Here is a 23,097-nt window from a genome sequence, read left to right as displayed (position 1 = left end):
CGGACCTCTTCTCTCGTTACTGAAACTGTTAACTAATCCTATAGTTTCCAAAACGTCTAATTGCCCCTCAATACATTCAATTTTATATATTTAGCCCTCCATTTGTCTAAGATGATATTAAAATTCAATACAAATCTGACTTCTATTAAATTCAATTATTCACTATTAATAGGACTTTAATTTTCAAATTATATTTTTAATTTTTAAATATCGTATATTCAAATTTTAAAATAAGACATTTAAATTTAACAAAAACTCAATTATAATATTATAAATTAAACTATAATTTTCAAATTTCACAAGTGATAAAATTAAAAATTAAAAAAAAACTAATAATAGAATTAAACCTTTCTAAAATTGTCTTATTTTTTCTATAATTTAAAATTTTAAAATATATTTTAGAGCTAAAATAGTAACCAAATTTGACGGATTCCAGTATTTCACCATTTCACCGTTACCACATCTTCGCCTCCTCCTTCTCTAGCAAGAAAATTATCTTTGGCGCTTTTTTTTTTCTTTTTCATTTCCATTTCTGTTCTCTAGCATTTTAGAAATAAAAGAAAAAAATCAATAAAAAATAAAACCTCTTCTTCCTCATTTGTCTGTATTGATCAGAGTTCTTTAATTTCTCAACCACTCGCAAATCTAAAAGAAAAATTAAAAAAACAATTTTATTTTGGTCCTAAATTCGAAGAGGTTTTAATTTGTAAGCCAAAAGACTCCTTATTTTGGTAGAATTCTTTTGTTGATTGCGTGGGAGTGAAATCCGAAAGTGGTTTCCGATGGAAATATAAGATCATAATTTGGACTTTGATTATCGCTCAATCCAGGTTTTTCTTGCTTCACCTTATTCTTTTTAAAATATTTCTTTTTTTACTTCTTTTGATTCGTCGCAAACCTTAGTTTTTGGTTAGGCTAGTTTTGAGGGATTTAAAGAAAAAGAATAAAAACGAATTTGAGATTAGGAAATTTGATATTGATTTTATTTTCCCGGGTGTATACAGAAGTCAGTTACGCCGCCGTTTTTGTTTTCCCTTTTTTGGGGTTTTCAGTTTGATGTTTTGGTATTTTAATGCAAGAAACACTCTGTGAAATTTTTGATGCCTTGTTTTAGTATGCCATCCAAAATCGAGGGTTTTTCTTGTTAGATTAGATCCTCTGCTAAATTACCCCCTTTTTTTTGTTGTTTTAATTTTGATTTTCCATTTTTTTATTAAAAAAAAGAGAGAGAGAGAGAAGACAAGTGAGGAGGAAATTTTTTGGGTTTGCATTTTAAGAAAGGTCGTTAGGGTTTTTGGTTAGAATTACCGTAGATATTGAGGAAAGAAAGATTTTGGGAGTTGGTTGTTTGTAGAACAATGGCGTTGAATTTTTCCCATCGGCCTATCTTTCCTGCTAATATGACTGAAGACAATCTGGTTTCTCCTATGAGAATCGCCAATGGGTACCTTGTTGAAGGTATCCCAGAGAGGAATGGAGATGGGTGTTCAAAATCTTGGTTTTCGAATCATGAGCTGGAAGGTTGCTTTGATTATGGAAGAGACAAGAGTGGTGATCGAGGTGGTTCTCAGGAGTCTTCTTCTGATGATATTGTTGATCTTTTGCCGTCTGATCCCTTTGGAATGGATATAACCACTACTTTCACTGCAATTTCTGGTTGGCTTGAGGATTTGGAAATTGATTATGGCCGCTGTGTGAGAGATGAGGTGGGCACTGGTGATGGGAGTTATCAGTTGTTTGCCGGATTGAACTTTATTTGGAACAACGCCATGTGGTTCCAAACCTTCCCTGGAAGCATTGGATTTGAATGTAAGGGCAGTATGTCTGGTGGTTTTGGCGGTTTTTCTCATGCTAAGGAAGGAGGAGATGTCTCTGGTTGTGCTGGCCATGGTTCCCCGCGTAATGTAGAGGATGTTTTGTCTTTTGGGGATGAAGATATGGTTTCGGTTGATCAGGAAAATGAAGAATTTCAGGACTGTGAGGTTCGTGCTGAGGGACATGAAGGAGCTCCTCACGAAGCTCTTATTTTGGCGCTTGGCTATTTGGGTGTGCGGGATCTTTTTGTTATTGAGAATGTTTGCACATCTCTGCGATCTGTAGTTCAGAATGATCCTCTTTTATGGAGGGATATTCACATAAATCCGCCACTGAATGAGAAGATTACAGATGATGTTCTTTTACAAATAACTGGTAGAGGCCAAGGTAGCTTGCATTGCTTGAGCCTGGTTGATTGCCAAAGGATTACTGATGAAGGTCTTAAGCACGTCATTGAAAATAATCCAAAGCTAATCAAGGTAATTTATTGGTCCAATTTTTTATTCTTCTGTTGGTTTTTTGAATCTGGGTTGAAGCCTTGCTATGTTATAGGTTTATTTGCCCATACCCTTATGCTTAAATATGTTGGTTGGTCTTCATTTGGGTTTATATGTAATAATTATATAAACTGGAATATGGTGGATCATGCATTGATGGTATAGTATGATTTAATATCTTCTTATATTCCAGCAGAGTGAAATTGCGATTTGCTCTTTGATTTTGGTTTTATGTATTGTATGCGATTTGCTCTTTGATTGTTTTCTACAGATTGATTCAAAGGAATTATCAACAGTTATGAATCTAAATCCTAGCAGTAGTTATATGAACTGGAATATGACTGAATATGCGTATTTCAGCAGAGGGATATTACTATATACTCTTTCTTTTATTCATATAGACTAATTGTTTGCTACATGTTGCTTCAAAAGAAACAAATTATAAACAGGTATAAATCTAAATCCCAGTTCCCTACAGGTTTTTAGACATCCGCAAAATGATAAATGTATATTCTCTCATTATATGTGAATATGTCAAACCAAAAATTACTTTTTTCCTAATAGAGGCATGTAAAGAGGAGGATTTCAGTTTACTATGCTTGTATGTTTTATGCTCAAGTAACACGTTTAGGTCCAATGCATTTACTGAGTTGCTTAAACTGGGAGCTGTGCTGGATTAAATATTTTAGCTTCTATTTTGCTAATATGCCAATATTGACTGGTATCGTGCGTCTTGGTTTGCTTTTAAAACTTAATTGGGTAGTTTCATAATTGTTTTTGTTTTCTTTTGGAAATTGGTTTTTAATTAAAGTAGCTCCAATTATGAAATATTTTCCTGCGTCTTTTTACTTGGATTAATTTTTCTTTTTCTTTTCTATTGTAACTTCTAAGCTAACTAAATATTTTTCTTCTTGTAGCTGAGTGTGCCTGGATGCACAAAACTAAGTATTGAGGGTATTTTGAAATGCCTAAGGGCTTTGAAATTTATGGGCTCACAAGGAGTGAAGCAGTTGAGGATTGGCAGTCTCTATGGTGTGACACAAGTGCATCTTGAAGAACTGAAATTCTTGTTGGGTGTGGATGACCAAATTCAGCAGCTCGTGCACAAGCCTCACTTTTATAGCAGAAGAAATGTATATCTCCGTTGTGAAGATGATCGTGCTATTGATATTGAAATGTGCCCAAGATGTGAAAACATGAGGCTCGTTTATGATTGTCCTGCAGAGGGTTGCAAGCGGGAAGGGCATGCTGCTCAGTCATGCAGGGCGTGCATTATTTGTGTATCACGGTGTGCTCAATGTGGTAGGTGCTTAAATGACAGTGAGTATGAGGAGAACTTTTGTTTGGAGTTACTTTGTTCAGATTGTTCAAAGCCACAACTTCCGAAGTGCGGGGTGAGTCAGAATGGAATAATTGGCATGTCCAGTTCGTTCACTCTTCAACAAACTAGCAATGTTCATCTCCATGGCTAGACTGAAATATTTCACATTTTTATGGTTTTGAAATGCTGTTAACATGATGAGTTCCTGATAATTCAAGGCAGCCAGAAAGCAAAATATAAAGAATATGATCTCTCTCCATCTTTCTTGTTGACTTTTTAATCTGCTAAAAGTTTTAGTCGCTTACGGGACTTAGCTTGAATAGCCTTGGGGTTCTCTGAGCTAAAAGGTCAGGAAACTGCACTTTTGCATGTCTTGTCCAAGAAAAACAATCTCGCTTTGGTGATTTCTGTTGGTTCACAGTTTTGGGTTTGCTTATGGATGGTCAAATGCCGAAGTCAAAGAATGAAGGTGGAGAGTTCGACACAGTACGGAAGCACTTTTAAGTATATTAACTTATGTGGTCGATAGTGGACTGAACCATTCTGCTGAGGACTGGGAAATCGTAGCAGCTGAATGCAATATCCGCTCCCTTGATCGTGACTTGTTGACTTAATAATCACAACTTATTTTTAATGTTTCATGTGATGAACTTTTGAATGATACAATGGTACTTGTTTACAGAGAACTTGCTGTCATTGAACTTGTTGGGTTGTATCTGTTATCACTTAGTATGCTGCCTTAAATCGAAGACATGACCATGTTTGCTGTCTACTTTACTAATCTTGGAAATGTGGTGCGTTCTGTAGTTTTTTAATAAGAATTGAACCAATACATGGGAGGAAATCATATGGTTCAGTATGGAATTAAAAGTGCCTCTAGGATGTCGTTCAACCAACATTGGGTGGAAAATATTATTCAGATGCTCAGAGTTTTAGCTTGGGATAATCTATAAAGTTCAACATGACTAACAGATTCAGACGAATCTGGACATTCAGAAAATGGCAGGAAGGAAAACTCAATTACAACAACAAAAAGAAAAAACAATAAGTTTTGGCATGTAACCAGACAATAAGAATATCACTTTTATTTTGGCAAAGAAAACTATATATTATTAATAAAGAGTTATTTAGATTTATTGATACCAAAATATAATTGTAGAGGGCCACCCATCTATGTTTCTGTTCATGAAATCCAGTTTATTTCAATGGCAAAAAGTGGCTAAAAAGTACATTTCAATCACGCATCATGACTGTTTTCTCGGTTTGCATTTGAAACCCTTGAAAACTAATTTGAAACCATAACCTCTAAAGAAAGATGAAATTAACAAAAGATATGTAGTTCAATTACATCACAACCATGCACAAAAAGCACACCCAAAATAATTCTATATCACCCCTTTCATGGCTACGTGAATAGTAGATTCACAGATATCAGCCAAAAGAAGTTTGAAATCACTCTACTGCTCCTCCCATTCGTCGTTCTTGTATGATACAAGTGTGTCAACCTTGTGTATCTGCAGGAATACCACACACAGTCACAATTTAATCAACAAAGGAGGTCAGCCTTGTGTTTGCAACATTTAGTATACCTTGGTATCAAACGAATGCAACTTCACCATTTGAGGATTTGCAATCAACTTTGGGTCACTCTCAATCCAAGTGAATGGTACTGCTACATCTTTATCAGTGTATGCTAATACATCAAACACACCTATGAACACACAAAGTAAGATACTACAAAACATCTTGTTCAAGAAGACGACTCAAAGCTATGTTGCTGCTTGTCATTAACACATATTCGGGCATGAAAAAGCTTTTAAAAATTTGAACTCAAATACTGCTCTTACATGGTTCATCAAGGCATGGCAAGTAAGTGATACTTGAAGCAATTTGTCTCATGATTGCCTGTATTTCTCTCATAATTTCTTTGTCACTCTTTTCCCTTGACACACTGCAAAATCAAACACCCAAATCTCCTAGATTTCATATTAACTGAAAAACTATGCCTGTCAAGCAAAAACCTTAAAGAAAAAGAGGATCAACTATTACCCTTTCTCAACAACCTCACTATCTGTTTCAATGCTAAAATTCCACCTCTCCAAGACCTCATTGGTAGCCTTACTCATGATAACCAACACAACCCTTTGTAGCTTCCCAGCTTCCAGCCATTCTTTTTCCAATACAATTAATTCATTTCCAGAATGTGAGAAATGCCCTACAGTTTTATTATAAGAAAACCAACAAAATATCCGAAAACAGGGAAAACATTTTACCAGAAAGCTGGGCTGTCAGGTTGGAAATGAAGGATTTTACACCTTCATCTTGGGTAAGCAACATTGGAAGCCCATATTTCTTCACTTTGGCAAAACTTTCTTCTGGGTAAACCCCTCGATTGTACAAAATGCTAAACAAAAACATAAAATTCTAATCAAACCCTAAACCCTAATTAAGAAAACAAGAAACCCATAAGTATTTATCGATTCATCTTTACCTATTCGCTGCATAACCTGAAAAATGAAACGAACAAAATCAGAGAAAATTTCTCAACAAACCCAGGAAAACAAAAGAAGGGTAAAAGAAAGGTTTATTTGAGAAATCACATACCAAAAAATTCGCTTACGATTGCTGCTGAGCCTCGAAGAGTGATTATATCTTTGGCAACTGTTCTTGACGCCATTCGACTTCTAAGATCAAATTTCCTAGTGTATTTGAAAGGAAAACTTGCCAAAAAAAGGAAACAAAAATTCTAAGGTGTGAATTTGCGGTTAATATAGTAGAAAATTAGGGTTTGGCTTAGATGAGAAGAAATTTGAGATAGGAGAAATAATGAAAAAGGGAAGAGAAAAAAGAAGGCAGAGTAACGGCTTGTTTGTTGATGTCCCGTCTTGGAGCCAACGGTAACATTTTAAATTGCGCCTGTAACGGTAAAAAGTGGGTCCGCCCTTTTTATATTTGAAAGTGCGAAGCGTGCGGCCATTTAGGATATTATTATGAAAAATTTATTCAAATCCCCATTACTCACTTTTATTTTATTAACTCATAAAATAAAATACTTAATAATTCCCCAATCTTTATAAGCCTAAGTCTTATCTCCACTTAAATATCTGGTTCCACCCAAAAAAACAATGAGTTGCAGTAGTGGCTTTCACTAGGTAATTATATAATTGGCTAGTATGGGATCATTCATTAAAAATTATTTTAGGTTTATTTTATAAAAAAATAAATTAAGTTTATATACTTATCAAAAATTAGATTTTTAATCTTTTCAACAAATAATTAACAATCAAACATCCATTTATAGCTATTAAATAATGCGTTTAATTAAAATTAATATGAATCATGAAATAATTAATAATCACAAAATTTAAATTTTTTTTTGCAAAAATAAGAGAATTAGGAAAAAAGAAAGGTGATTTCTCATTAAGAAAATAAATGTGTTAAAAGGTTGACAATAAATCTATTTCAATAGGATGTTAAAGATTCGTAAAATATAGATATTGATACTATTATGTCTTCGAAATGAGATATGAGATATGGGGGAAAGGGGATTAGGTCTTACTACAACCAGAACGGAAAAAATTGAGTAACACTTTTTAAAGGTGAATAGATAATAATATGAGAAGTTGTTTAATGAATAATTTTAATTTCTTATATGTATCCAATAGTACCATTTGATTTTCATGTCAGTGTTTGGAGTTTGCCAAGGAAAATAATAGCTCATAGTTGTTGATGGTTTGTGATGCGAAGGAGCGTGCTCGATTTCTGATTTTTGATGCTATTATTATTATTATTATTATTATTATTATTATTATTATTTTTGCTCTCTTATTGAACTAGTTGATGCGTAATTAGACTTTTTTTTTTCTCTTATTGAAGGATGCTTTTTTATATAGTGTTGTTGCTACAATATTCCATTTTTGAGTTTTAATATCTAAGTTTCTTCAATTCAATACTAAAATTTATTTTATTTTATTTAAATACTTGAGTTTGAATTCAATGTTTAATTCAATTTTTAAGTTTTTTTTTTTTTGCATTTAGGTACCTATAATTTATTTTATTAAAATACACATGTCAAATATTCATTAGACTACATGATGCGATGCGATTTAATCTGGAGACCAAATTGAATATTAAAGTTAAACTCAAATATTAAAATCAAAGTGTGAAATGCTATACTAACCCAAAATTTTATAATGACTGGAATAAAAGTAACAAACAAATAGTTGACCCTTTAATTTACTCAAAACCCAACTTACATGAAGATGAAATATATCAATTGAATTAAAGAAACATAAATTATATTAAAAATGATGCAAGTAAATCACTTCTAATATAAGTGACATCCATGAAGGCAATGGAGAAAACCCCATAATGGCATACATTCTATAAACAGGAAATTGAAAGGATTGTTGTTTATTTTAGCAAGGCACATTTTTATCTTCAAAATGCCAGCCAGCTACAAGAACAATCTGATATTCTTATCCATTTACAATAATATGCAACAAATCTTAAATCTGAAACATTCGACGAACTATGTCAGCCAACAAAACAGCATTATTTCGGTTTTGACCCGTCTTCCAGACCTTAAAATCGTCTGGAAAGTAGTCGAGGTCCATCCAATTTTTCAGCGACAGGAGAGAGAAAGGACCCTGTATATCTCCCTGAGGGTCTTGATAATGCCATATCAAGCTTCTCACATCATCCTGTGCCTCGGTTTTGTTTGAATCCTCATGTTCTTCATTGTCGTCGTTATCGTCATCACTCAAATCAATCACTTGAGTGGTATCCAATACTTTTAAAAAGTCATGTTTGACTATGGCACCATTTTCTTCTGGTACATTGACAACCTGTGTCCTCTCGACATTGTTGTCTCTTGGGCGGATTAGCTGCTCCTGAACATCATGGCAATGAACTGCAACAAAAGGAATGAGTAACTTCAAAGGATGATAGAGAAAAACATGCAAAACATTGAACACTTCTACTATGATGGAGCTTTGTCTCTTGTTTTAAAGTGCATAAAAGCCCAGAAGAAAAAAGACGCACTCGGGACACTTTTGCCATCTTAGCTCCATACAAATCTTTGTAGATTTGCCAGAACAGAAAATCGACCACCCAATGTAAGAGACCAGTAGATATGTATACACATACACAGACTGATACGTCTATTAGTTGACAAATTGAGATGGATTATAAGAACTAGCATATGGGCAGTGTTGAATCATATAGAATATTTTTGTAACCCTTCATTTGGGTGATGAAACGGACAAAGTGAAGAAAGATTGACCAAAAGAACATCTAATTTACTAAATGCTGCCGTTGCATTCCTTTTCTGCCTACTCTATATGGTTAACAAAGGAAACAAAACTCATGCATACCTCTATCGTCTTTTAAAATTATTGGGGAAGATTGGGCCACTGCAAAAATGAAAGAAACAGTAAATATTTAAAGACCTGGTTTTAAGGGCAACAAGGTCGACAATTTTCCATTTGAAGCTGGATTGCTAGGAATTTCCAAAGTTTCCCTCACAGTTGATATCTGTGAGCTATCCTTTTCATGTTTAACATCTTGCAGTACAGTTTCAGGTTCTACTTCCTCTGCAATAACATTTGGAACCTCACACAGCAGTCGTGACTGTTCCTCTGGAGTCTGAAGCAGTTGTCTCCTTTCCATGTGCTCGAACATTGTAAGAGCAGAAGCAAGTTAAGAAGTCAATTAGAAGGGAAATGCTTCATGAAAGATACCAACATGGTTAATCGGATCATGGTTTCAGTCATAAAAGCAAAAATAAACTGTTTACTGAAGAAACCCGTCACATAAAGGCAAGGACCATGTAGATTCCCTTGCCTTAAAATAAAAAATCACGATTTCAACAAAATCAAAGGCAATATGCAAACTCTACATCTTTCGAATGTATCCTAAAGAATTTCTATCATGAATGTAGCAGAGTTACCTGTAATCTTGAGAGGTGCAACAGTAAATCAGCAGTTTAACTATTTAAACAAACTTAAGTTTTATTTTTGAAATTATAGTTTAGGTATTTTAGTCCCTTCAAAAATGTATGTTGGAAGAACTTAGTTCAGTAACAAAATTATTAACCCTCTAATATTGCATTTTCTTATCTCGTCATAATACCTAAAATGAAACGGGTGAGCTCCATAATTAGTCAAAGCATGTAAGTCTATGCATGTAATCAACAGATATTCAAAAAGGATATTCTCTGCGCCATCCCTTTTCATTGGCACGGTCTATTAGCTTTGGTAACAACGTAAGTTCTGCTGCAAGCCACTGGGAAAAAAATACAGAAAACCAGAAGAAAAAATTTAAGAATTCATTACCACGCTAACAAAGTCATCAGAAGCATTCCCAATAAAGAGTGCCACCAAAATATAAAATTAAGGTCCCTAATATACAAAGTACAAAACATGTGGTAATAACATCACCTTAATACAACAACTACTAAGGTAGCAGCTTTACGACTTCCAACAATTTAGATTTTTCTGTGTCATCTCGTTTAATTATTTGATAAAACACAAACCATAAAAGTTCAAAAAAATAAAACAAAAAGAACATGTTTGATAACATATTTTAGAGACTCGATGGAAGGTTTTCCATGAAAAAGTTTTGAAAAATGCTGGAGTTAAAACCTATAATTGCACAATCTTATATTCTCTCCTTTTTTTTTTTTCAATGTAAATATCAACTCAATATTCAACTTTCAGAAACATTTGGTGGTATAAATTCAATACAGTAATTTCTTATAAATAAAAAATTTAGCATTTAACTTTTCAATTTATCGAACATCACCTAAGGAACAGGTAACCAGTAGCAAAAGAGAAACTTGGCCACCAATTGACAGTAGCAAACACCAATTACAAGAGAATATAAGATTCAGTTGTTCTCTGATAGTTAGGTATGGTGAGAATGAGAATACATACATGCTTGGTTATATCTTCATGCAAAGCCCGAGCCTTTGCTTCAAGTTCCGCCTATCAACAATATAAAATAATGTTGACATTTGTAAAAGTTAAAAAGTCAAAAAGAAAAAGAAAAGATGATGGGGGCTAAAAACTAAAAACACAAGAAGATAAAATCAACGAGTAAAACAGGGACTGGAGGATAGAGAAAAATAAGTATAAGAATTGATACAGACCATCATCAACTAGTAACCAAACATGAAAACTGAGAATATTCATTATGAACTTTATAATTTAATATCTTATAAAAAAGCTATTAAAATGTAGCCAGCTTAATGGTCAGTGCCATCCCGCGACAACATGCAAATTCAGTTTCGTAAGACATCACCAGTGCCCATTGAAAGTTTTGCTATTTAACTATAAACGGATTAGGCACACCACGGACCTCTTCATGGGTACCAGACGAGAATATAGTCTGATCTGATTATTGAAACTGTCCCCAAGTCAATATCCTCTGTATCGATAACGGATAATCTGACTGAGGCTTTCAGTCCTATGGAGATGGTCTGAGGACTAACAGGAAAGAACCAACAACAATCAATTGTCAAGCAGTGAGCACAATCAGGTTAGTTCTGGTTTTTAAACATTCATCAAAAGTAGCATGCAACAGATTGTTTTGACCAAAATCTCATATCTAAAACCAGTTTAGTTTGACATAAAAATTCCTATGTAACTATATTTTCAATCACAACTATACCTAAATCAAAGAAACAAAATTAAACCTAAACCCTTCACAAAATCCAAAGACAAGCAGGATAAAGAACTTGATTTTTAGGCACCATATAGAAAATCAATCACAAAATCTTACACCCTTTCCTTTTTTTTAAGATGATAACAATCAATGATTTTTATCTCAAGAAGTCTTAACTAGGCACAAACTTCTAGCATCTACTGGGACAAGGCTACATCCCAAAAAATTCCATAGCATTAAGTTCCTGGTTAACACTTCATCCTATCTAGTTTCCAGTTAACCTCCATCCAGTTATCATATGAGAGTTTTAAAAATGGACAATCTAGATGTAGATGGTTTGAACTGCCCAACATAGCCCTAAAAAACATAATTTGTTAAATAAACAACCAGTTCCCTTCCTCCACTAGAATGTAATATTATGGATTGTGCAAAATGTACAAGAGCTTACAATGGTTGGTCTCTTCAGCAAGCCCTTTTTCATTCTCTGATGCAAATCTTCACATTCTTCCTGCAAAAAACCAACAAAAACACTAAGACAAGCTCATACATCCGGATCTCTATACCAGTATATAAAGCAGCCTGCTACAAAAACAAATTAAGATCTTTTAACACCATAAGCAGTTGCTATATCAATGCTAAGGCACCATAACTTAAACTATGCTTGTTTGTAACATATAAGGCAGTAAGGCACATATGCTATAAATATAAAACAGATTATCCTCAAAGGACCTTAGATAAAAATTAAAAGCAAATAATGAGCTATTCTAAGATCTAACTATCATCAAGACAATGTTTATTTTGTTCTGGGCCAGAAGAAAAAAAAAATCTGAAGGTCTGGAATAACAAGTCATAGATGTGACTTACATCAGCAGTCACTAAAGAATCCAGCCTATATTTTTCTACAGTTTATGTATCCCATAGGCAAAGTAAAATATATGTAAGGGAATCATTAATGTTTTCCACTTTATCTCAATAATATTTAGCTTTCTTCAAAAGGGAACCATCACCAATATTCTAAATTACATTTCTGTTCAGTTTGGGTAAAAAGAATTAGCAATAATTCATCAGAATATTCAAATTTCCAAATGCATTGCACCCAAAATAGGAAAGATAATAGAAAACTAGAAAGTTCAAGTCCGCATTGAAATATGTCAAATTCTAGAGCTATTTGGATGAAATAGTAAAAACTGTAGCATATACTGCTTACCTGAGAGAAATCATCATCTGAAAGCATGGAAATTCTAACATCTTTCACAAAATTTGAAACCTGAAGGAGAATGTCTGCATTTACATCATTATTCCCAGAGACCTTCATCCCTAGACAACAAAGAATGCTAATACCGTGAATAAACTATTTAAAACAGACAACAGAACATAAGATACAATCACAAGATATAACTAACAACAGAAATTCTGCATATATTAATGCCAAAGGAATTAACAACTGTGTGCCAATTGTTTACATGAAATCTTGAATGAGCACCATGTCTAGTTATTTGGGCTATTAAGAAAAATGTATTATATCAGCATCAATTATTCAATTATCACTGGTCAAGAGTAGTATAACTGAGTGAGATGATAAAAATATGCAGACTGCTAAGGATATACTTGCGCTCATCCAGGAGAAAGAAGAAAAGGAGTCAAGTTGTTCCCAACCATAGTGATTGATAGAGAAGCACCAAGAAGCTTGCAAGATAAAAAGCCGCTACTCAACTAAGATTTATGCATATCTAGATTCATGTTTCTCAACTTCCACTGCTTCAACTTCAAGTCAGGGACAACAAATTTAAAATTAAGTAGAAACTATGTCTGCTCAAGGACTGAGAATTTCAATTGCTAAATATACACACACATGTGATCGCGCAAGCGCACAATGCAAAATATAGAATGAAGCTATTTATTACAGAAACATCTAGCTCATTAAATCAGAAATCCACTTAACCTACTTCCAATGTCAATGTCAGGGGTTTTTTTCTATTTCCTCTCTCATTTTTGTTTGTTAGATTAACATACACAACAGCACAATATATTATTAAAAAAAAACAGCACTTCACAACCAAAGTTAATTCCAAGTAAATAACTGATAATTGCTACCCACATAATCCACAGCAAATTACCTTTAACTAGCACAAGCTGATGAGAATTTTTCTGAAGGAAGTTATTTGGATCTGATTTGATCCTCACAAAGCTATCTACCACTTTAGCTTCAAAGCTTCCAAAATCTTTCGAAAGATCCAGAACTAAGCTCTTTTTCAAGTACACTAGTTTAATATTCTCTGGTTTTATTGCAGCAAAGCAGCTTTTTGGTGTTTCAAAACCCCTTTTCTTCTGGTAATTTTTTTTCTCCAATCTCAAACTTTTTTTTTCTTCACCAAGATTCTCCTCTTCTGAGCTAAAAAAGAAGTCATCATCCCATGCATCTTGGTTTTCTGCATAGTGTGTCTCAAGCAAGTCATAGACTTTGATTCGGCTTATTGTTTTTCTTCCAAAAATAGAATAAAGCCTTTCATCACAAAGAACTCTCTTCTTTTTTGCTGGGTTAGTAAGGTTATTGTCATTAATATATTTTCCTATAATGTCACTAACATCATGCTGAGAGATCTTCTCGGTGGTGTCTTTACCAATAGATTCAAGAAATTCAATGAGTGGTTTAGATCCCCAGCCATTAAACTCCAGTTTCTTCGTTTTGGCCTTTCTTTTCGAACCGACAGGAGTAAGTGGCTTCCCACTGTATTCTTCCAACCAAAAGATTGATGCTGCATTTCCAGCCATATTTTACACTCAAATAGAAACCCTAACTTCCTCAACTTGAAATCCTTCAGTTGGACATGTAACCCAAATAGGCTTTACAATGCAGTGCATTCATTTTCCATGAATAGAGAGACATGATCGACCACCCTGAACATATACTATGCCCTGCAACTGGAGAGGAAGATAACCATGTTAACAATGACCATAAATGAACAAGGTGGTAAAGCCTATGTTTATGTCCTATCATTTTGCGGTTATTCAGTCGCCAAGTAAAGCAAGTGCTGGGCAATTACAAGACAAGTAGTCCACCAAAAGAATGAATGCAAAAACATATAGACACTAAAGTTGCATCAGAATGGATGAGGGTCTCAATGGTCATACAAAAGACTGTACGGATGAAACAAACATGTACAGAAATAAGTAGTCAGTAGTCAGTACACAAGAATCAAATAAAACGCAATCACTTATGGTCATAAAGAAATTAAAATATTCTACTAACAATTGTCATTTTAGAACAAAATAGTAGTAGCACTATAGCAGTAATAAATCATAATACCTTTTTAATTACATCATAACTGAACAATACAAATTATATCCCCACCATTTATCTATAAATAAACTACATATTGATTATTACAATAATAACAATAGGCATCATTTTGTGTTCAAAATGGAAATTAAAAAAAAATATATTTCAAAATTAACATCAAAATTTTGTCATTTATGCTTCTTTCGAAACATGAGGAAAGAAAGTGGGCATTCCAAGAGTCCCCGGTCCGCCTTTTAATTCTTTGTTTCCTCTTTCAATTAACTAAGTAACTAATAATGATAGATATGGAGTAGAAGAGAAGCAAATGATACAATAATGATGAAAAAGTAAAGAATAAAATTAAGAATCAACTAAAATGAAGATTTGGGAGTCTTGGGTTTAGGGTTTTACCTGCAAAACCTGAAGTCCACTGCAATTCTCTCGAACCCTGAGTTTCAAATGAAAAAGAATGCAAAGTTCAGAGTAATGCAGTGTCAAATTCCGGAAGAAAAAAAGAACACAACTTCAGCAAAACAGGAATAGAAACCCAGATAGGAAAATTGGTTCTCAAGGCAAACAAATTTCAGTAAAGAACAAGAAGAAAGAAAACAACTGTAATTGGAGAAAGCAATAACAGTTAAAAACGAAGCTAGAGCTTCTTGAAGTAGAGGTGAAGTGGAAAAATACTAGTGTTCAAATCTTCAAGCCATACCAGTGCCGATCGCTGGACAACCCCTGCTCCTATCTCTATCTCTTATTAAAAAAAATTAAAAAAATGCCACAAGAAAGGAGAGAACTGAACAAGAACGGTAAGAAAAGTAAATTTGTAAAAGATTAAAGAGGTAGGGTCGGTACCTTCGAAATTCAACGGGGGATTTGTTGCTTTGAAGGGTTTGGGTCCGTAGACGGGAGCTTTGTTTTTCGAAAAGAAAAAATTTAATGCCGTTTCTCTAAACTCTAGTATTAAGTTCTTTTTAGTGCTATGTTTGGATTTGGGTAATAGAAGAAATGAAAGGAAGAAAAAAAGTATATCTAAATTTTATTTGGATACTTCAAATTAAGGGCAAATTACTTCACCAGTCATCCTAAAAAAATTGTTAATTTAATTACCACCATTAATAAATTTGAACAAAATGATCACTCATTCAATTTTTTCTCTCAGAAAATGCTGATCGAGCATTCCACGTAATATGTGGTGCAAAGTGATATCTAACAACTCTGAAATTTTACGTTCTTCTCTTTTAGTCGTTTAAGATGATATCCATATACTTCAATTGAGCCTTCTTCCTTCAGAATTTATAGGCGACCAAACAGCAGAGATGCCTAAGAATCAGATCTTCCACGAGAATCCAAATCTCTCAAAATCTTAAACCCTCTTTTTAATTTCTAAGGGAAAAGAGGAATTTGTTTCTAAGCTCTAACATTTCCCTGCGATGTTTTTAAATATAAAATAAAACAGATAATTGAACTAATCCATATAATTTATCAATCGAAACAGAACACACAACATTGAGGTTCTCATTTCTTTTCCTTATTCGTTTCGTTATTAGATTTCTCGGCATCCAAACAGAAAAAAAAACTAATGAAGAAATAAAAGAGAAGGAAGAAAAGAATCGAAATGAAGAAGGAAAACAAAGTAGAGCGAGAGAATTACCGAATTAAAATTTCTGATAAAAGAGAAATCGTATAATTTGGGGGATTAAAAGAGAACCTTCCTCCAAAAAGAGAGGTAGTTAAATAAAACCCTAAAATTTTAACACAAAATGTTTACAAGGCCTTGTATACATCCTCTGAGCGCCGCCATTTGGGATTATGAATATGATAAATGCCAGGTCAGCATTTCATTGTGGAGAAAATTGAGGGTTATCATTTTGTTAAATTTTATTAATGGTGATGATTAAATTAATAAAAAAATTTATGAGAGTCACTAAAATAAAAACGATATTATTCTAAAATAACCAGTAGAATAATTTATCGTAAAATTAAAAAAAAAATGTTAAGGTCTCACAATTTATAGTTTTTGGATACGATGCATGAGATTTTCTTTTACCCTGAATTTTATTGATTCTTTCTAGATTTTAGTTTAGCCTTTGTTTGATATTTTATTTGTCATGCATTGTATTAGTTGAGACATATATTTTATATATATCTTGTAATTATATTATTATCTCTGTATTAATGAACTTTTCAAGTATAATGAATTTTTTGATGTAAAATGTTAATGGTATTAAATATCTTAATTAAAAAACTACTTTCCTTTTTCAACTTTTTTCCCAAATTGAGATAACCAAAAATAAAACCGAATATTTCAAGTGAAAGTGGTAAACATTGGGACACTTGCTTACTGGAATAAAAAAAAATATTTAAACAATGAAAAAGATTTTGGTTTCACTTAATTTTCTTTATTCTTAATGCAATCCAAACATAAGAGGATTTTAAAAACTTGTTTTGACTATAGATTAAATTTTATTTCATAAGAGCTTATTTAAACGCTTAAAATGATGGTTGATACAATATAATAATCCTAAAAATATATAATAAAACAATTTGAAATCCAATCCAATATGGATTTAGATGCACCAAGAAAATCATTCCTATACTTGATTCATATTATAAATAAAAATATTTTCTTGATAAGTATAGTATAGGGATTGAAATATAATTAAACCCTTTTTCTCGCGTTCTTGCCCACATTCCCGAAATTAAAAGTTTGAAAGACTCAATTTTAAAGTTTTGACAAGTACAGGGTTCCGCATATAATCACACCCTTTTTTCTCACATTCTTTCCCCCCAACCCAAACAGAAAACCTTGCTAACGTTTCATCAATTAGAGGCCTTACTCATGCATGTTGTTTTAATATGTTGTTATACATTTTTAATTCTAAAAATTTTAATAAATTTATCTCAATATTTACAATATTTATTAATTTAACTATAATTTTTTGATATTTTGAATGTTCTTAGACAGTAAAGTAAAGGACTTTCAAAAAAAAGTTAAAGCTTGAATCTTGAAAACCAAAACATAAATGATAAACCCCTTTGAATGTTTGGTTCTTTGAATAAATATCCCATTGTGCAGCTTTGATAGCAGATAAGAAAAGGAAGAAGAAGAAAAAGAAAAAGAAACGGTGGTTCTAGTTTAAGAGAAGATTCAAAGAAGAAACCATCAATGCTTCGTCAATTACAAGAAAACAAATTCAGTGAAGCTCTTGATCAAGTGTATGAAGATGGGTCATTGATAAGCACTCATATTTCATCTTTGGGGCCCTTGTTACTTTTTACTTTTTATTATTTCATGAGTGAAATATCGTATTTTAGCTTTGTTTGTCATTTATGTATCTGAAGATGAGTCATTGATAAGCACTCACAACTTAGCGTCGCGACACCGACTCAATACAACAGTTGGCGCCCTAGCCTAGCATCCAACGCCCCAAGCCCTATGCCATGACGCTGTTTCACCAAGCTGCGGCGCTACTATTCATGCCTCGTGGGTCTGTTTGTTGTTTTAAAACTGAGATGTAAGGCTACTTTCATCTTTTTGAGTATTTAAATCTAAATTAAGTCTGTAATTTTAGTTTGATATTAATTAAAACTACATAAACTCTCTAAATATTATCTTAGAAGAGAGATAAATTATCTCCGCTTCCAATTTTAATTCAATTTATATTTTATTTTTTTTATAAATTGTTAAAATTGAAATAATATTCAAAGTTTGGTTCTATATTTGCATGCCTTCTAATTTAATTAATCTCTAATGGATTTTACCGTTTCTACTGATTATTTTTCGTTTTATTAACTGTGCAGTCACTTTCAAAATCTCAAGACATTGATCCTTCATCATTGAACCAAGATGGGAACAATGAACGGTCAAGATCATTAGCTAGGCTTCGTGCTCAAAACGAGTTCTTGAATGCTACTTCCATTGTTGCAGATTGTATTTTTTTGCTCTCAAGATTCAATTCCAGGCTTCAATGATGCTCTTTCCAAGTTCATTACAGTGTACCCTAAGTTTCAAGCTACTTAAAGAGTTGATCATCTGAGAGTGGAGGAATATGGGCACTTTTCTAAATCTTCTGTTAAGGTTTGACTTGATTGTTGTGGTTCTGGGTTGTTTTCTTATAACCAAACACAATAGAATTGGGATACAACTATGTTTAGTTTGTCTGAAGTGACAGCAAATTTCAGTAACCATGCTTGATATGGTGGTGCTGAGAGTGGTACTTGGGATCATTTGAACATACCTGTTAGCAGCCGGTCAGCTTTTAAATTGTTGGCTGAAGCTTACACCTTTTAGACTAATAAGAAAGTACTGACCATGTTTGATCATGAGAGTCAATATGTGATTTGGATCGCTCAACGTGCTAAGGTTTATAATGCTTGGTTTAAATGGCCTTCATTGAAGGGAGTTGAAGAAACAGGGGGACTCCTAAAATGAAGATTTTTGAAAACTTAAATTAGCATAGATAAAATTATATTTTAGTTTTTTAAAATGATAAAAATTTTATTTAATCTTTTAAAAATTATAAAGATATAAGCTATTCAAATGGTGAAATTGTATTTTAATTATCATAAAAATTACAATTAAATTTCGGTCTGCCTAACAAAATTTTCTAGCTTCACCTCTGGAAAAAAGGTATTGGTAAATGGTCTTTTTGTGTTCCCAGTTATGTCAAAAGCGGCGGGGCAAAGCATTCCTATTTGAAGAAAATTTTATAAACGTTAGGTTAAATTTATTGATTTTTTAAAAATTAAAATTAAATGACAAGTTAGAATTAATTAAATTTTGGAACAAATTGATAAAATTTATAAACAATGGAGGGCTAAATCTATTATTAAGCCAATAAAAAAAAGCCTAAGTCAGTTTAATGGTGAGTGATTAATATTTTAAAATTTAAAAAAATATATTAGTGATGAAATTAAATTTTTTTTAAATTGGGTGATTAAAATACAACCTACCCAAAATTTTAAATTTGTTATTAATCACCAAAAACTCAAAATAATATTTAGAAAATTCAGGTGACGGTCCAGGCGGCCCCATAAACTATGGGCCAAAACTTATAATCTGGCCCTGCTCCGGGATGAATGAAGTATATCTATACATATATAACAGCAAATTTTAATTCTTTTCGTAATTACTTTCTTCTAGTTTTTTTTTTCATTTATAGGAGATATTATAAAATAAACATAAAAATAAAAAATAGTAAAACTTGAATCTGAATATTTAAGGATTTAAAAAATCCTCCTTAAATAACGATATCAAATCTAAAAAATTTTTCAAACATCCAATCTAAAGTAAGTCTCGAACTTTCCTCGTAATATAAGAAATAATAGATGGAACACTCCGTTTTGTTTTTCTTTTTTTGAAATAGAGTGGTTAATATTTATTATCCTGTGGTGGTTTCATTTTCACAATAGTCAATTTCAAATCTTCACAATTTCATCTCCACTCCATTTTCTAAAAATAAAGTGTGTCGACATTGTGTAGTCATCCATTTCCTCATTTTCACTGGATCAGGACATAATACCCATTTCGTAATATCATTGTCTTTTTACAAATATTGTGGGTAGCCTTTTAAAATAAAATTAAGGTTTGTGGTAAATTAAAAAAAATGAATAAAATAATTTATAAATATAATAGTAAAGATGTGCGATTACAAGGACTTAAAACAAAAATAATATTTGATTAATGTAAATATTTTAATAATTTCAAATTTTTAGTAATTTTAATAATCTGTTGGGAGAGGATAACATTGTCTGTGCATTGAAGTGGATAATTCTGTTTTATTCTTTAGGTATAAAAACAACAAATCCTGGCAGTGGCAGTATCACCCTTGGCTACCACATCTTGTAGAGTTGCCAACTTTAGTGATCAAGGTGGTCTCTTCAGCTGTGTACAAGACACAAGCAAGTGTGGGGGTTAAACTACAGTACCAGTCATTTATCCTCATTTATTTTATTTTTCAGCTTAGTACGACTTGGTTAATTTGGTACTTTTGAATCTTTTAGCTCTAATATTCTCTTTAGACCAAATCAAACCATTTTGTCGTTAGATTTATGTTACGAGTCAATTCGATTAAAAATATTTTTAAATAAAAAAATTAAATACTAATATATTGGTATTTTCATTGCATTTCTATTTCAACTTCAATTTTTGATTAAGTATAATTTAAATATTAAATTTTGTTTTGGTTAAAGCTGTTTGATTGGAATATCATTTTCTACATGTTTATTTTAATTTTCTTTCATGTGAAGTTTTAGACTCAAATTTCAAATGTTATTTAGATCTATATAAATCATTATATTTATCAATAGTAAAATATTAAATTTCAACATAATCACTAATCCAATTTAGGTGAGGTTTGGGCTTAATTTTTAATCTAAACCTAATTTAAATATACTTTTATATTCCATTAATAACATAATAATAAAATAACTTATGAAGTAAAAAATATACGCAAAAATCACTCCCATATCTGTCTCCAAGTTATTTTTAACTTGTATTTTCAATGAAAGTGATAATATCAAAAACCATATGGTAGTCCTTGTTGGATTCATCCAATTCCACGCATTGTATTTGTACGTCAAATTAAAAAAAGAGAAAAGTCTACCCAGTACTGATGTTTTATATTATTTGTCGTCTACCTTATCATTTGATTTTTTAGAAAAAAAAAAAAGTTACCTCCCCTACATGATTTTCTGGTCTTGCCCTTAGTTGTAATAACTATGTGTTAGTTTAACGTTGTGGACTAAATTGAGTAACAGAGCCATGGTTTAAGTATTAAAGTTGGACATAAAAAATAAGTATCAAAATGAAAAAATAGGTATAGTTTAGTGGCTAAAATAAGCATTAAGCCTTATATAATGTCTAATATATTAATAGTTATAGATTTTGAGATATTCATATGTATATATATATTTTAGGATTATTAGTTTTATATTTAAGTTTTTTGATTGATTTGATGTTACAAGTTAATCAAACACTAACTCAATTGATAACAAAATAAAAATTTTAAAAATTAATATAATAAAAGTATTTATGTCTTCAATAAATTTTTTTATGTTTTTGTAAATTAAATAGCTAGATAACTGATTAAGTTAAAAATTTAAAATTTTTTAGGGTGAATTTGACCATTAATGTTGATTTTCAAAATTCGTGAACCAAATTAAATATTTATATGAAATTTAATATAATCCGAAATTTCCAAAGAAGCACTTATCCCGACAAAGATTTTTGTATTCAACTTTATTTTCCTCCACAGTTTTTATTTTGCATTATAAAGAAGGGACCATGAAGTCATAGTGTGGAAATTAAGGATAAAAAGATTGGATTGCAGAATATAATGATGATTAAGGAAACCATGCATGGTCCACTCTTATTAGGAAGTTAAAGCCCAAATATATTCTAAATTCTCCTCCATTTGCCAGCTAAAGGACTCTACCAACCAACCTAAGTCTTTCTTGGAACACGCAACATTTGTCTTCTTCTACCTCCATTTGGTCAAATCATGATTTTATAACGAATAACAGGCTTATTTAATTCCAATCACATTTTTGATGTTTTTTGGAGCCGACCAACAAAAATAATTTTAATATTATTTTTAACCATTTGCATCCAATTTTATATTCTTTTCAACGACAAATATTGTTAAAAAGCTTATTACCAAAAAATGTTATGGTGAACATGAAACCTCCCCACAATTCTACACTCCTCATTCATATACACCACGTGTTCGACGTGTAGCTCCATAGTTTGCCACTAAGTTAAAAACCGAAATTCCATGCCATGTGGGCAGCTAATGGTTGGCCGCACGCCAGCGGCGGAGCCCACTACACCTACACGCCAGCCATCACCATTAGAACACAGTCAGTGTTGGGTGACTGACACTGACATCGAAACTCGAAGAAGGAGTGAATGTGTACAACACAAGCGGCGTGTTCCTACTTACCTTACCCATTGGAATCAAATCCAGAGACGATTTCCACAGCGGCTTGTGAGACTCAATAATTACGTAGCCACCTTTTCTCCTTTCAAAACCCTAGTTCCGTACCAATTTGATATCATAAAATAATATTCAATGAGACATTCATTATGTAAATTTAATTTTATCAAACGTAAAAATCACATAAATATTTATTTAAAATTAATCTAATATTAATAATAGCATATGAAATATAAATAAGAAATAGAGGGATATGGATATAATTTGTAAAGGGGTAAATTACTTTTTATAAGTAGTAATCATTATCTTAAAAGAGACCATGATTCTGTGAATGATATTACCTACCTATTTTAGGTGGAAAGTTCTGAAAATGGAAAAGTAGAAAAAAAGTCTGCCTAGTTGCAGTGTGTTCAATTGTGGTGGTCATTTTTCTTAAATTGACAATACCAATTAAGCTTAGTCTCCCACGTTTCTTCTTTTTCTAACATCGTATTGCTTGGTAGGTTCCTAAAAATATATGGGTCAATTCTGTGATTCTTTTTAAAAAAAATAATAATAATAACATTGGGATTAAGATGC

The 23,097-nt window shown here is 32.2% G+C and overlaps 3 protein-coding genes across 9 annotated transcripts; 1 reads left to right on the top strand and 2 right to left on the bottom strand.

Moving 5' to 3' along the window:
• Positions 1 to 424: 424 nt before the first annotated feature.
• Positions 425 to 4,405, top strand: LOC107886508 (F-box protein SKIP14). The gene is made up of 2 exons (XM_016810484.2): positions 425 to 2,294; positions 3,230 to 4,405. The coding sequence occupies exons 1-2, from the start codon at positions 1,359 to 1,361 to the stop codon at positions 3,782 to 3,784; spliced, it is 1,491 nt and encodes a 496-aa protein (XP_016665973.1). The 5' UTR covers positions 425 to 1,358; the 3' UTR covers positions 3,785 to 4,405.
• A 517-nt stretch (positions 4,406 to 4,922) lies between these two features.
• On the bottom strand, positions 4,923 to 6,512 carry LOC107886509 (mitotic spindle checkpoint protein MAD2). The gene is made up of 7 exons (XM_016810485.2): positions 6,238 to 6,512; positions 6,125 to 6,140; positions 5,907 to 6,037; positions 5,683 to 5,803; positions 5,481 to 5,584; positions 5,223 to 5,344; positions 4,923 to 5,147 (listed from the first exon to the last, which is right to left on the bottom strand). The coding sequence occupies exons 1-7, from the start codon at positions 6,308 to 6,310 to the stop codon at positions 5,091 to 5,093; spliced, it is 624 nt and encodes a 207-aa protein (XP_016665974.1). The 5' UTR covers positions 6,311 to 6,512; the 3' UTR covers positions 4,923 to 5,090.
• Positions 6,513 to 7,914: 1,402 nt separating this feature from the next.
• Positions 7,915 to 16,356, bottom strand: LOC107886510 (uncharacterized protein At5g08430). 7 transcript variants are annotated; one of them, XM_016810492.2, is made up of 10 exons: positions 15,434 to 16,194; positions 15,266 to 15,331; positions 14,990 to 15,026; positions 13,416 to 14,220; positions 12,506 to 12,615; positions 11,747 to 11,806; positions 10,569 to 10,619; positions 9,848 to 9,918; positions 9,084 to 9,316; positions 7,915 to 8,545 (listed from the first exon to the last, which is right to left on the bottom strand). In XM_016810492.2, exons 4-10 carry the CDS (start codon positions 14,068 to 14,070, stop codon positions 8,142 to 8,144), a joined length of 1,584 nt encoding a protein of 527 aa, XP_016665981.1. In that variant the 5' UTR covers positions 14,071 to 14,220; positions 14,990 to 15,026; positions 15,266 to 15,331; positions 15,434 to 16,194; the 3' UTR covers positions 7,915 to 8,141. The 7 variants fall into 7 exon arrangements, with proteins under 7 accessions (XP_016665981.1, XP_016665976.1, XP_016665978.1 ...); XM_016810487.2 differs by having other exon boundaries at positions 15,291 to 15,331; XM_016810489.2 differs by having other exon boundaries at positions 15,291 to 15,325.
• Between the last annotated feature and the right edge of the window lie 6,741 nt (positions 16,357 to 23,097).

This window comes from Gossypium hirsutum, chromosome A03, assembly GCF_007990345.1.
Source record: "Gossypium hirsutum isolate 1008001.06 chromosome A03, Gossypium_hirsutum_v2.1, whole genome shotgun sequence".
Taxonomy (NCBI): domain Eukaryota; kingdom Viridiplantae; phylum Streptophyta; class Magnoliopsida; order Malvales; family Malvaceae; genus Gossypium; species Gossypium hirsutum.
This window is presented reverse-complemented; position numbering and strand designations above follow the sequence as displayed.